At 45.8% G+C, this 13,857-nt stretch overlaps 1 protein-coding gene across 3 annotated transcripts in view; it reads left to right on the top strand.

The window, feature by feature from the left end:
* The window catches only part of ULK4 (unc-51 like kinase 4), an 892,004-nt gene that overhangs the window by 843,735 nt on the left and 34,412 nt on the right, over positions 1-13,857 (top strand). For 2 of the 3 annotated variants that reach the window (XM_068236315.1, XM_068236317.1), the window contains one exon: positions 11,491-11,579. The exons of the other annotated variant lie outside the window; for it this stretch is intronic. In XM_068236315.1, coding sequence (XP_068092416.1) covers positions 11,491-11,579 — 89 coding nt within the window. The remainder of the gene's footprint in view (positions 1-11,490; positions 11,580-13,857) is intronic. 3 annotated transcript variants of the gene reach the window in all.

The following is a 13,857-nucleotide window of genomic DNA, read 5'->3' on the forward strand; positions in this document are numbered from 1 at the left end:
AGTCAGGGAATCCCCGAGTTACGATCGTCCGCTGTTACAAACCGCCGACCCGCCGCATCATATGGTATTCCCTGAATAATACCAGCCACATCTGTCACTCTGGTGTGCCGTGTCCCCCCTTCTGTCACCTGTGTGGCCGCTCTTACAAGCCCCGTATTCTATGTCTCAGCTCCTGTGTATAAAGTCTTTCCTTCCGTCCCGCGTGGCCGCTTTGTCCCGCCCCCCCGTCAGTGTCTCCCGGTGCCTGTTAAAAGTAGTACCAGCCAGTGTATCTTACTGCGTCCACGCCGCCTGGGGATCGCCGATGCCCTCGCTTCTCGCTCTAGTGACCGGCGCTTGTGGAGATGACGTCATCTCCACAAGCGCCGGTCACTAGAGCGAGAAGTGAAGACATCGGCGATCCCCGGGCGGCGTGGACGCAGTAAGATACACTGGCTGGTACTACTTTTAACAGGCACCGGGAGACAGACACTGACTAGGGGGCGGGACAAAGCGGCCACGCGGGAGAGAAAGAGAGACTTTATACACAGGAGCTGAGACATAGAATACGGGGTTTGTCAGAGCAGCCACACAGGTGACAGAAGGGGGGACATTAATACACGAGCGGAGACTAGGGACAGAGAGACCACACAGGGAGGGGAAGGGGGGGGGGACGTGTAATACGCAGGGAGATACAGACAAGAGGGCTGGACAGAGGCTACACAGTGGTCAGGAGGGGGAGCAGTTACAGAAGAAGACAACAGCACAGGGGACACCTGGGGACAGAAGCTGAACAGAGCAGCCACACAGAGGGCAGAAGGAAGGGGGGGGGGGGGCACCCAGTGACAGAAGACACCTGGGGATACACAGGGGACACCTGGGGGCAGAAGGGGACACACAGGAGGTCAAATAGGACAGAAGGGGACTTCTGGGGACACCATTATAAGACGCTCCTGGAATATGGACACACCAGGATTAGTATATATATTTTTCCCTGGTTTTTGCCATCTAAACCTGGGTGCGTCTTATATTCCGGAGCGTCTTATACGTCGCAAAATATGGTAGGTAATGTTTAAGACCCCACACAGAGGTCCAGAAATCTGAAACAGTGCATTATGCATACTGGTAGCTAAGATGGTGGACCCGCACCTATAGTAATTCAGACGTTTGCAAAAAAAATAAGTATCAAAAAGCAAAATGTCACTTTTTTGCTGTGAAATTGATGCCACTTGAAAGGCTGACCTATCCCTTCTACAGAGACATATTTGAAAGGGTCTTGTAAGACACAGCAGGAAATGTCATATTTTTACATTTCAGAAGTGGATTTCAGTCAAGCAAAGCTGAAGCATGATTACCACAATATTAGATGGGAAATGCAGTTACACTTTAATTTGCTGATCTGCAGGGAGCCATTAGACTTACTATCCAGCTATATTATACAGCTGTCATGTCACATCTGTAAGTATCTTATAGTGCTTATTTCAGCCACCTCAGACCATCAAGAGAGGCATACGTATATGTTCCCCGCTGGTGAGTTGGGCACAGGGTGATCCGAATGACAGCTCACCCTGCTGCCACTCAAGTTTCCGGCAGCATAAGATACTATTTCCCCTTCCGAGTCATAGTAACTCAGAGGGAGAAGTGTTCAGACGCCTGAATCTGGAACCCCTGAATTAACTGCGCGCAGGGTGCGCTAGTGCTGTAGTGGTGCCCAAGTCAGGCACTACGCAGTCAGCGCTGTGCGCCAAAACCACCTGCTTCCCAACAGACCTTGCATTCCTGTTCTTTTCTTTAATACTTTGCTAATTTTAGAACAAATAGTTCTTGTTTTCAGGAAGGAAAGAGAAAAGGGTAATCTTGACTGTGGCATTTATGTCTAATGCTGGCCACATATTATGTCATCTTTTAAACACTTGATTTAATTATTCAACTAGAATGATCATAAATAAAATTGTGATTATCACATTATCTTATGAACAGTTGTTAAAATTATGTTTTATGTTCCAAAAATTGTAATCGGGGGGGGAACAACCAGTTAAATGATTGTTCAATGTTATGGAAGGAAAACATTGCTTTTACAATGTGTTTCCTTCTATTCCTTTACATAAATTGATCTATGAAACAACCAGATTGTAATGTGTATGGCCACCTTCTCCAACTTTACCGACAATTCCTTATTTATGCAAATTGCATAACTCACTATATACATGCCTTACTTATGCTGCATATGCAATAACCAATGTAAATTTGTGCAATTCATTTTGTAAATTGTGTAAATATCGGTAAACTTAACATGCCAGTAATTTTAAAGTTGACCAAGCTTTTGTGAATTTACCCCGATTTCCATACAGCGTTTAGGGAGCGATTCAAAACTCTAGTGATTTCCCTAAACGCTCTGCCAATGTTAAAGGATGGGCCAAATTCCACTGGAGTGATTACGATTAGCACAATCGCTATCACAGGACATGCAGCATTTTGGTGGCGTTAGTGTTTGTGTTTCTGCAATGTAAAGTATATAAACGCTGGCGTAATTGCTCATGAATCGCTACACATATCGATTTGAGTGCAATTTTAAATTAATGCAAACTGTAAATAAAATGATGATACATTGAAAGGACCAATCAGAATTAAAATTGCTAATCGCTAATAGCCAGAAAATGCTCAAGAAATCACTTACAAAATGCTCATTATAAACTCTAGCGATTGCAAAAGCGATTTGCGATTTGTAGTAGGTTCCAGGCCTGAGGGCCTGTATCCACCTCGCTATTCTTCGAACGATTTTCCCGACTGCTGATATTTTTGAGCGACAAGCGTCCGTTAACACGATCTCGCAACGTGGGTAGAGTTGCATGATCGTCGCTTAGCATTGTGCAGCAATAACACCGTCAGGTCGGATCAGATCTTTAAAATCTCTGACGACTCTTGGACAAAGTACCGTGATCACTTGAAGTCACATCACGCCCGTTGTGTAACATTGCACATACCTGCCGGCAGGAAGATGGATTGGCGGAGGGCTCGTTATCATTGAGACGTCGCTGGATCCATCTCCCTGCATCGCGAGGTGAGTACTTAGCTTTACACCAACATAGGAACAGACCAGTACCAGCGCTGCCAGATCTATGCTTTAATTCCACTTATAATTTGTTCCCTGAGGCTAGGGTCACAGTGGAATGTTGTGTTGCAATGCGATGTTAAAATTACAACGCAACAAAAAAGTTGCAACGCACCTTAATGCTGTGTTACTGTTGCATACAGTAGGTACAGTGAGGCATACAGGCAATGAAAAGTATTCTTCCCTGTATCTGTTAAGGCCCATGATTAGAGGTAACGCACGTAATATTTACAATGCAACATAATCGTCGCACTGTGAATGCCACATAGGCTTAACATTGTAGTGCAGTAACCTGCATTATAACACTTTATTAATGCAGCACAATAACGTTCCGCTGTGAACCTAGCCTTAGGCTTAAAGCACACTTGGTAGAATTGTGTGTGTTTTTCAGGATTGCATGCAATTCTGCAAAGTGTGCTCCCAGCCCGAGATTTTATTTATGAGTTCCCTTTATTGCTGATGCTGGTATCGGTCTACATATTGTGCGCAGAAGCAGTCAAGTACTTGTAGGTGTTTTTTGTTTCTTTTTATATAATAATGTATTATCAGAGTCAGGGATGCAGATTTATCTTTCAGTATTGAATTACCAAGTTGGCACTTTATATGTCAAACAATTTTATAACCTATTATTGCAATCATTTGTGCAACAATGCAGAGTAAATAATGTTCTTTAAAAAAAGAAATAAAAATCAATAGTATGCAAATGTCCTCTTACTGGAACTAGCGAAAAGCTGCTGTTAAAGGTCAGGTTGCAGTAATAGACATTAAGGAAGATGGAATGTGCCGTTTGGCATTTACCTCTGAATAAACCTGATGATTCACTGTAAGATCCTCTATCAGGTGCAGCATTAATCAGTGATCAGTGGCATCATTTACATCCAAACAAAGGCCAACAACTCCCTTGGAGCTAAAAAGAACCATATTCACTAAACATGTTCCCAACATCTCTCCTGTGCAACCTTTAACTAGATGGCCAGGGGATTTCCCAGACTGCTGGAGGATGTCGCTAAGATGTGCACGCCGCAGCTATGATACTGTATTTATAGGTGCCACAGTGTATGCCGGAGTGACTCATCTGACAGGTGTACCTTCATATAGAATGAATGGATCATTGTAATATTGTAAATACATCACTTTATCTCACAAATCTTTACCTACAACTTCAGTTGTCAGTCACAGGTGTTTGTAAATACTGCTGGTGAAAACTAAAATCACAGCAAACTCACACTGCACACTCAGTACTAAAATTATTGTTTTGATATGGAGTAATTTCAAGAGTCACCGTAGTGACATATAGTAGAAAGTAATCTATTATTCAGGACTAGTGACCTAAGTCTGTTTAAAAATGGGCTCTAGGTCTGTCACCACCGTGTACGCGCACACACGCCCGCCTGCTCGGACAGCCTGTCCTCTGTCCTGTCTCAACGGCTGTCAGTGCAGGACATGAGCAGTAGCGCAAAAGCCATTGGGACAGGACGCATATTGTATAATATTAGGTAGGATACCCAATTTTATGTTAATTATCCTGGTTTCAGCATCAGAAACCCTATATCTAAATATTGCTACATATTGGTACAAACCTCATGCTCCCAGTGATGCTTAGCCTAGGCTGTGATGAGCCAGGTAAAAAGGGTGCTGTGCAGCCGTCAAGATTTGGGTGCCACCATAGGCCTTAAAGAGACTCAGAGATGAAGCTATTAATAGATTTATATAAACCTTGGGCTTCCTCCAGCCCCATCTGAATGGATCGCTCCCACGCCGCCATCCTCTGCCGCCTCTATCGCCGGTACCAGGTCCTGTCACTTCGGCTAGTCAGGTCCAGTTGATGCATGTGCAGTGCGCTCCCTCTGTACTGCGCATGCATAAAGCAGACGAGACGGAGGGAGTCCCTGTCGATGTGTACAACTGGCCACGTCCGGCGGAAGTGATGGGACCCGGTACTGGTGATAAAGGCAGCGGAGGACGGCAGCGTGGGAGCGATCCATGCGGATGGGGCTGGAGAAAGTTCCAGGTGTGTATAAAATCTTTATAATTTTTCCGTCTCTGGCCGTCTCTGGTTTCCTTTAATGTGAATTATGGCCATAGCGGCGCTCAGTGAGTAATTTTGGTGCTGGCAAAAGATGGAGCCCAAATTACAATAAAAACAGTATACTAGTTGGAAGCCGAATTGCATTTTAACCCCCACTAAACAACGGTTTGGAGGGGGAATAATACCGTATTTTTCGCCGTATAAGACGCACCGGAATATAAGACGCACCTAGGTTTAGAAGGCAAAAACTAGGGAAAAAAATAAAATAAAACTGGTGCGTCCATATTTCAGGGGCGTCTTGTACATGTCCTCCCCCAAATAGTGGCCTCCTGTGTCCCCATGTCTTCCTCATTTGTCCTCCTGTCACCCTCATGTGTCATTCCTGTCACCCCCAGGTGTCCTGCTTTCTCCCCCATGTATCCTTCTGTCATGTCCATGGGTCCTCCTGTACCCCCCAAGTGTCCTCCTGTCAGCCCTATGTGTCCTCTCCCCCAAGTGCCTCCTCCACTCTGTGTCCGCTATGTGTTCTGCTGTGAGTCCCCCCCCCCATCCCTCCCCCGCTTGTCCCTACCCCCTCCTCGTGTCGCCGGGCCCCCCCATAAGGCGTCATCAATTACACGTCATTAGAAGCCGGCACTAGAGGAAGCCGCACACAGGAGCTGAATGTCTTCAATCACCGCGGGCAAGATGGAGAAGGTAAGCTTCTGCCGCTGCCGTTTTCCATACGGGGGGACCCGGCGACACGAGGAGGGGGTAGGGACAAGCGGAGGAAAGGGGGAAGGCAGCCACAGCGGAAGACAGGCAAGGCAGGAAATCCCCAATGGCGGCGGGTCGGCGGTTCGTATCGGCGGGCGTTCGGAAGGTGGGGATTTCCTGCCCTTGCCGTATATGACGCAGGGACTTTTTCTCCCCATTTTTTGGCTCGAAAAAGTGCGTCTTATATGGCGGAAAATACGGTAATTCATGCAGTTAGGAAATTTGCCACATCAGAGAGAAAAGGTTTCTTCACCCTGTACTTACATTTCCCGACACCTTCTTTACATGTATGTCACAGCATTCTGCCCCAGAGGACTATGGAAGACCAGGTGTTATTTTAGCTCACTACAACAAACAAACATCTCACAGTAATGCATCTTGCCAGCAGTAAAAATGCCGCCATCTGTTATGAATTGAAGATTGTAACTCAGAATGAAGAAAGATTTTACAATTGGCAACCATTAACTAAATCATTATTTAGTAATAATTTGCAAAATGATACATGCCATAATTCTTATGATCTTTTCATCAATTATTTAGGGAACACTTTTGTAAGACAGCTATACAGTAAATTTCCAGGGATGTACAGAAGCACGTATTTCAAATCAATTCCTTATTTTTATTGAAGCCTCCATGATAAAATTAAGTGTTAACAACCTTCTTCTTGAGCTGGGAGGAGTGAGTGAGTAGGAAATAACAATAGCTTGTACTGTAGTGCCTTTTTTTCTTCTGTCAGAAATGGAAAGGGAGGAAGCATCAGGGCTGGTCATGTGACCACCACATCAGATTACAGAAAAAAGGATATTACTCATTAGTCATCTGATTTTTGTTTGCTGCACTGTGTAATTTGGAAAAATGAAATGAATTTACTAGAACTGCATGCTGTTAAGATATTCTGCATCTTACAGATTACTTTCTAAGCAGGTGGTAAAATCTCCTTTCCTTCACACATAGTTCATGACTTTTTATCCTATACAGACCTAGTGAAAAAAGACTCATTGCCAAGCCTTTGTATTGCATTTGGTTGTATTTACACGTATTAATTTAAACTAATTTACAGTCAGAGAGACTTACCATCCTTCTGTCAACATAGGAAATAAAGAAAATACTGCCAGACCTATACACAGTGAGAAAATTCCCAAAAGTGGTTCCAACTCCTTTCCGCGTTTCCGTGTACAGGTTCATTAAAAAATGGAAATTAAACATAAAATAATGATATTGCGATGTTCAGGAAAAATAGTGATCAATATTGGCTAACAAAATAAATTGTTGAATAATTGAAAATGTAAATTGAATGAAGGTGGAAAAAATCCTTATTAATTCTGGATTATCTAATTTGTACAGTAGTTTAAAGTCCAATTAAAAATTCTCATAAGCAGCAGATAAGTAAATACAGCCAGGAGAAGATTAGGAAAAGCGTAATGACACTGCTGTAAACTCAGAGTAATGCTTATTACAACTAAGTCATTAGTTTGCACATGTAAAAGGTAATATATGTATTATTGTGATGCATGCAAATAAACAAAAATTGTGTTTTTTTCTGTTTACACAATAAGCACAAGTGAAAGGATGAAATCCTAATTCACTCATCTTTTGTCAGAAATGAAGCAGATTTCACAGCTGAAAAAAATGCCAATCCTACATTATCTGTCTCCACCTGGACTCTAGACTACGGGTGCGGCGGAACCAGGGATTGCCAGTTGGGATTTGCCAGCAACTCTGGGAGACTATGGGTAGTACAGGCACGTTTTGCTGGTGGCTGCGACTTGGGTCTTAATGCACGTGCCACCGAACCAGTTTCTACTACCATGCTGGTGCTCGCCACTTCACCAGGGTCTACGGTAGTACTGGTGCTAGGTCCAGGAGATGCTACGCTGCTGGTGCATGCCTCACCAAGAAAACTCGGATCAGCGCTAGCACCACTCTGCTGCCCTTGAGTCTGATCCTGCGGTCCAGTGACGTGGTGTGGTACGCCTGGCTCTAGCCGGGAACTCAACCTCGTCATTGCTATCGGCCAGAGAGCCACTGCTGTTCACCGGTTCGTATTCTGACCCAGATGATTCGTCGGATGAGGCTTCCCAATCGCACTCACCCTACTGGGCCAGAATCTCGGTGGCCTCTTCAGCAGAATACCCCTTTTTTGCCATGGTGGACTGCTAAATTTAGGGTGTATTCCTCTGAGACTACCCAGGAAAAAGAGCACCTACCTAGCAAAAGGGAGTACTTGTGAAGTAGAAAGCTGTGGTCACTGAGTTTTGATTTAAAAAAAAAAAATCAAAACTGATCTTTACAGCGCCACAGTTATTGTACAGTGTTTTTTGCAGTAATAAGAAAAAAAAAATCTGTCACTGCGGTGGGGCGGGTGAGGCTTTGGCTGGGTGATCAGAGGACCGCAGGGGGCAGATTAGGGCCTGATCTGACGGGTAGGAGTGCTAGGGGGTGACGGGAGGTAATTGATAGGTGTCTCAGTGGGTGATTAGAGGGGAAAATAGATGCAATCAATGCACTGAGGAGGTGATCGGAAGGGAGTCTGAGGGGGATCTGAGGGTTTGGCCGAGTGATCAGGAGCCCACACGGGGCAAATTAGGGCCTGATCTGATGGGTAGGTGTGCTAGGGGGTGACAGGTGGTGACAGGAGGTGATTGATGGGTGTCTCAGGGTGTGATTAGAGATGGGAATAGATGCAATCGATGCACTGGGGAGGTGATTAGGGGGGGTCTGAGGGCAATCTGAGGGTGTGGGCGGGTGATTGGGTGCCCGCAATGGGCAGATGAGGGTCTGATCTGATGGGTATGATGGGTAGCAGTGACAGGTGGTAACAGGGGGTTATTGATGGGTGATCAGTGGGTGATTAGAGGGGAGAACAGATGTAAATAATGCACTGGGGAGGTGATCGGGGGGGGGGGGGGTCTGAGGGCGATCTGAGGGTGTGGGCGGGTGTTTGGGTGCCTGCAAGGGGCAGATTAGGGTCTGATCTGATGGGTAGCAGTGACAGGGGCTGATTGATGGGTGATAATTGGGTGATTAGAGGGGAGAACAGATGTAAACAATGCACTTGGGAGGTGATCTGAAGGCGGGTCTGTGGGCGATCTGAGGGTGATCAGGTGCATGCAAGGGGCAGGTTAGGGTCTGATCTGATGGGTGGCAGTGACGGGGGGTGATTGATGGGCGATTGACAGGTGATCAGTGGGTGATTACAGGGGAGAATAGATGTATACAGTACAAAGGGGGGGGGGGGTCTGGGGAGGATCTGAGGGTGTGGGGGTGATCAGGAACCCCCAGGGGGCATTTTAGGACCTAATCTAAAATATAGCGTTGACAGGTAGTGACAGGGGGTGATTGATGGGTGATTAGGGGGGTGATTTGGGTGCAAACAGTGGTCTGAAAGGGTGATCGAGGGGGGGGGGGGAGGGTCTGAGGGGTTCTGTGGGCGATCAGGGGGACAGGGGGACAGGATCAGTGTGTGTGTGTGTGTTTACATGCACAGCTGCCTCCTCCCCTGGTGGTCCCTCGATTACTGGGACCACCAGGGGAGGAGGCAGCCGGTATAATACACTTTGTATACATTACAAGGTGTTACAAGGTGTATTATACGCTTTCTATGCGGCAGATCGGGGGTTAACAACCTGCCGGCGCTGCTAATTGGCCAGCGGGTTGACGTCGCAGGTGAGCGGAGCCTAATGCCGGCAGGTGCGCGCGATCCCCGGCTGACCAGTCTCCCAGGTGCCGCCGCCGATCGGCGTTAGATGGTCCTGGGGGTGCCACTTTGCCGCCGCCAATTGGTAGTGGGCAGTCGGCAAGTGGTTAAAGTGGACCTGAACTCTTGCACAGGACAGATAGAAATGCATCCGTATGTATTTTGAGAGTTTGGATGGTCGAATTCCCCCTCATCTGTAGCTAATCACAACTGTAATTTGATCTCTCGGCTGTATCAGCTGGCTGCCTTGGCAGAGCAGCTATTATGTGAACACAGGATGTTAACCTTATGCCTGCTTCCATGAAAGCAGGAAGAAGACACACAGCAGATTTATTGCAGGATTTGTATCAGCTGTAACAAATAAATGTTTTTCTTTAAAGGTTATTATGCTGGTGCTTACCTTTTAGAGTAGAGAGGAAATTCTGAGTTCAGGTCCGCTTTTACAAGACATTATAAAACTGCCACAAAAACCGCTACCGTATTATGCTGCTTGTTTTGTTCACTGCAAACGCCATGTAACAGCATTACTGACATCCCTGTGATCAGGGCCAGATTTACCATAAGGCACTCTAGGCACGTGCCTACTGGCACCTGATGATGGAAAGGCGGCTCACTCCCCTCCCCCAGTGCCTCGCTCCTTCCTTCCCTATGCAGAGTCCTGATAAGAGTGTAAATGAGAGATTACTTACCCGGGTCTCTGCATTCCACTGACAAGATCTCCATTCAGTCAGGGGCACCTCTAGCTACTTAACCACTTAACGACCAGCTAACGCCTGGTCGTTTGTGGTTTTGCATGGAAACGTTCGAGCGGCCTTTCCATGCCAGTTCACGGAGGGTGTCTCCGTGAACAGTGTGCGAGCCACCGATCTCGACTCGCACACGTAGTGTAAACATGCGGGGATGAAATCCCCGCTGTTTACATCAATACGGCCGTGACGAAGATCGGCGATCTCCGGCCTCTGATTGGCCGGGGATCGCCGTCATTTGATAGGCTGAAGCCTATCCTATCCGGCGCAGGGCGGATATCCGTCCTGCGCCTCACAGAGGGGAAGATAGAGAGAGGTAAGGGGAGGGAGCGCACAATATCGCTGCGGACGGGGGCTTTGAGGAGCCCCCTCCTCGCAAATCACAGGAAGCCGGCGTCGATCAGACCCCCCCTGCAGGACATCCCCCTATTGGGGAAAAAAGGGGGGAAGTCTGATCGCCCTGCCTTTTACCTGATCGGTGCTGCGGGCTGGAGAGCCCGCGCAGCACCGATCATTAAAAAACCACGTGGTCCTTAAAGGATACCACAACTGACATGTGGCATAATGAGATAGACATGGGTATGTACAGTGCCTAGCACACAAATAACTATGCTGTGTTCCTTTTTTTCTTTCTCTGACTGAAAGAGGTAAATATCAGGTATGTAAGTGGCTAAATCAGTCCTGACTCAGACAGGAAGTGACTACAGTGTGACCCTCACTGATAAGAAATTCCCCCTTTTTTATCTCTTTCTTGCTCTCAGAAGCCATTTTCTGCTAGGAAAGTGTTTTATAGTTGGAATTTCTTATCAGTGAAGGTCACACTGTAGTCACTTGATGTCTGAGTCAGGACTGAGTCAGCCACTTACATACCTGATATTGTACTCTTTCAGGCAGAGAAAGAAAAAAAGGAACACAGCATAGTTATTTGTGTGCTAGGCACTACACATACCCATGTTTATCTCATTATGCCACATGTCAGTTGTGGTATCCTTTAAGTGGTTAATACTGTATATACAGTATATTTATGTGATAAATTCACTTACTCTTTAAGCCCTTTAACATAGCATGGTTTACCTGGCTATTAGGCTCATGTTGTGACTGCTTCCACATGCCTTTCTGTGAAGTAACAGAGAAAAGAGCATTCATCATGCTTTTTTTTCCCCCACCACAGATAACATCAAACGAGAAGCATCTGCACAGTATGAAGAATGACGGTGATCTTCTTATCCACACTTTGGATCGACTTACTCAGGATATAAGGTGAGTCCCCACAGGCAAAGCACTCCCACACCCCAAACAACAGCTTTGTTTTACATACAAAATGACTATGACATTGTCAGTAGTTTCATTTCACTCGTGTCAAATAAGACATTACAGAGAACATTTAACTAAGAACCTGGGCTTCATGAAAATTTTCATTTTATCTTTGGTGACTGACTGGAAAGAATGTTATGGACATTATATTGCTGAACTGTGCAAGAGTCAGCAGAACAATGTCTGAATGCTGTGTTATTATTTTCCCAGTACTAATGTAAAATTTAAATAGTCTTCTGGGGACGTAGAAGTAAGAACAATAAAGCATATGACAAATGTAGCAAGCTATCTTTTATACCATAATTCTGCACTCCAGCAAAGAAAAGATGATAGAATCAGATTTCCAGTCCATTCTGAAGCAGACACTATAAAATCTGTACTTCTAGGCACCATCTGAAATGCTGAGACCAAATATCCCGAATCTTTATATTGGCTTGGCTGAGTGTGCACCCTCATACTTAAAGAGACTCCGTAACAAAAATTGCATCCTGTTTTTTATCATCCTACAAGTTCCAAAAGCTATTCTAATGTGTTCTGGCTTACTGCAGCATGTTCTACTATCACCATCTCTGTAATAAATCAACTTATCTCTCTCTTGTCAGACTTGTCAGGCTGTGTCTGGAAGGCTGCCAAGTTCTTCAGTGTTGTGGTTCTGTGATGCATCTCCCACCTCCAGGCCCCTCTCTGCACACTGCCTGTGTATTATTTAGATTAGTGCAGCTTCTCTCTGCTCTATTATCTTTTACAAGCTGGATAAATCGTCCTCTGAGCTGGCTGGGCTTTCACATACTGAGGAATTACATACAGGCACAGCTGTCTGCACTCTGCAGGAAGAAACAGCCTGACACTTCAGTGGAAGATAGCTGCAGGGGGAAAGAAGCACACAAATGATCTCTTGAGATTAAAAAGGAAGGGTGTATACAGCCTGCTTGTGTATGGATGTATTTTCTATGTGTGGACATGCTGTACATCAACCTACTTCCTGTTTTGGTGGCCATTTTGTTTGTTTATAAACAAACTTTTTAAAACTGTTTTTAACCACTTTTAATGCGGCGGGGAGCGGCGAAATTGTGACAGAGGGTAATAGGAGATGTCCCCTAACGCACTGGTACATGCATGGACAGCTCTCTTTAACTCACACCACAGATTTTCAATTCTGTTCAGGTCTAGGGACTGAGATGGCCATTCCAGAATGGTGTACTTGTTCCTCTGCATGAATGCCTTAGTGGATTTTGAGCAGTGTTTAGAGTTGTTGTTGAAAGATCCAGCCCCGGCACAGCTTTAGCTTTGTCCCACTTTATAACAGTGTAAATGGCACCTTATTTAACTTTCTGAGGGTTTTAAAAGAAGAATTGTTGCTCTACATAAAGATGGCCGAGGCTTTAAAAAAAACTGCCAACACCCTGAAACTTAGCTGTTTAAAAGACCATACAGCGGTTTAACAGGACAGGTCCACCGAAGAAGTTGAGTGCACGTGCTCATCATCATATCCAGAGGTTGTGTTTTGCAAAAAGGCATATGAGCACTGGCAGCATTGCGGCAGAAGTTAACACGATGGGGGGGTCAGCCTGCCAGTGCTCAGATCATAGGCCGCTCACTACATCAAATTGGTCTGTATGTCTGTCATCCCAGAAGGAAGGCTCTTCTAAAGATAAGGCACAAGAAAGCCTGCAAACAGTTTGCTGAAGACAAGGATACTAAAGGCGCGTACACATGCCATATTCCCGCAAACGACGGGTCGTCAGACCCGCCCGTGGGGCAGCCGTTCTGCCGACAGTTTGTTTGTGTGTATAGTCTGTGGGCAGGCTGATAAGGCTGGTTTTGACAGATCCACCGAGCGGATCTGTGAAAACCAGCCTTATCAGCCTGCCAACAGACTGTACACACAGGCAAACTGTCGACAGAACGGCCGCCCCATGGGTGGGTCTGACGACCCGTCATTTGCAATGAATCCAGCGTGTGCACGCACCTTAAGGAAGTTAATTACTGGAACCATGTATTGTGGTTTGATGAGATCAAAATAAAGTTATTTGGCTCAGAGGGTTACAAGTGTGTGAGGCGGCAACCAGGTGAGGCGTACAAGACAAGTGTGTCTTGCCTACAGTCGAGCATGGTAGTGGGAGAGTATGGGTGTTGAACTGGCCAAGCATGACTTCTTTCAGATCTAAATCCTATTGAGCATCTGTTGGGCATCCTCAAATGGAAGGTGGAGAAATGCAAGGTC

The sequence above is a fragment of the Hyperolius riggenbachi genome, chromosome 5, assembly GCF_040937935.1.
Source record: "Hyperolius riggenbachi isolate aHypRig1 chromosome 5, aHypRig1.pri, whole genome shotgun sequence".
Lineage (NCBI taxonomy): Eukaryota > Metazoa > Chordata > Amphibia > Anura > Hyperoliidae > Hyperolius > Hyperolius riggenbachi.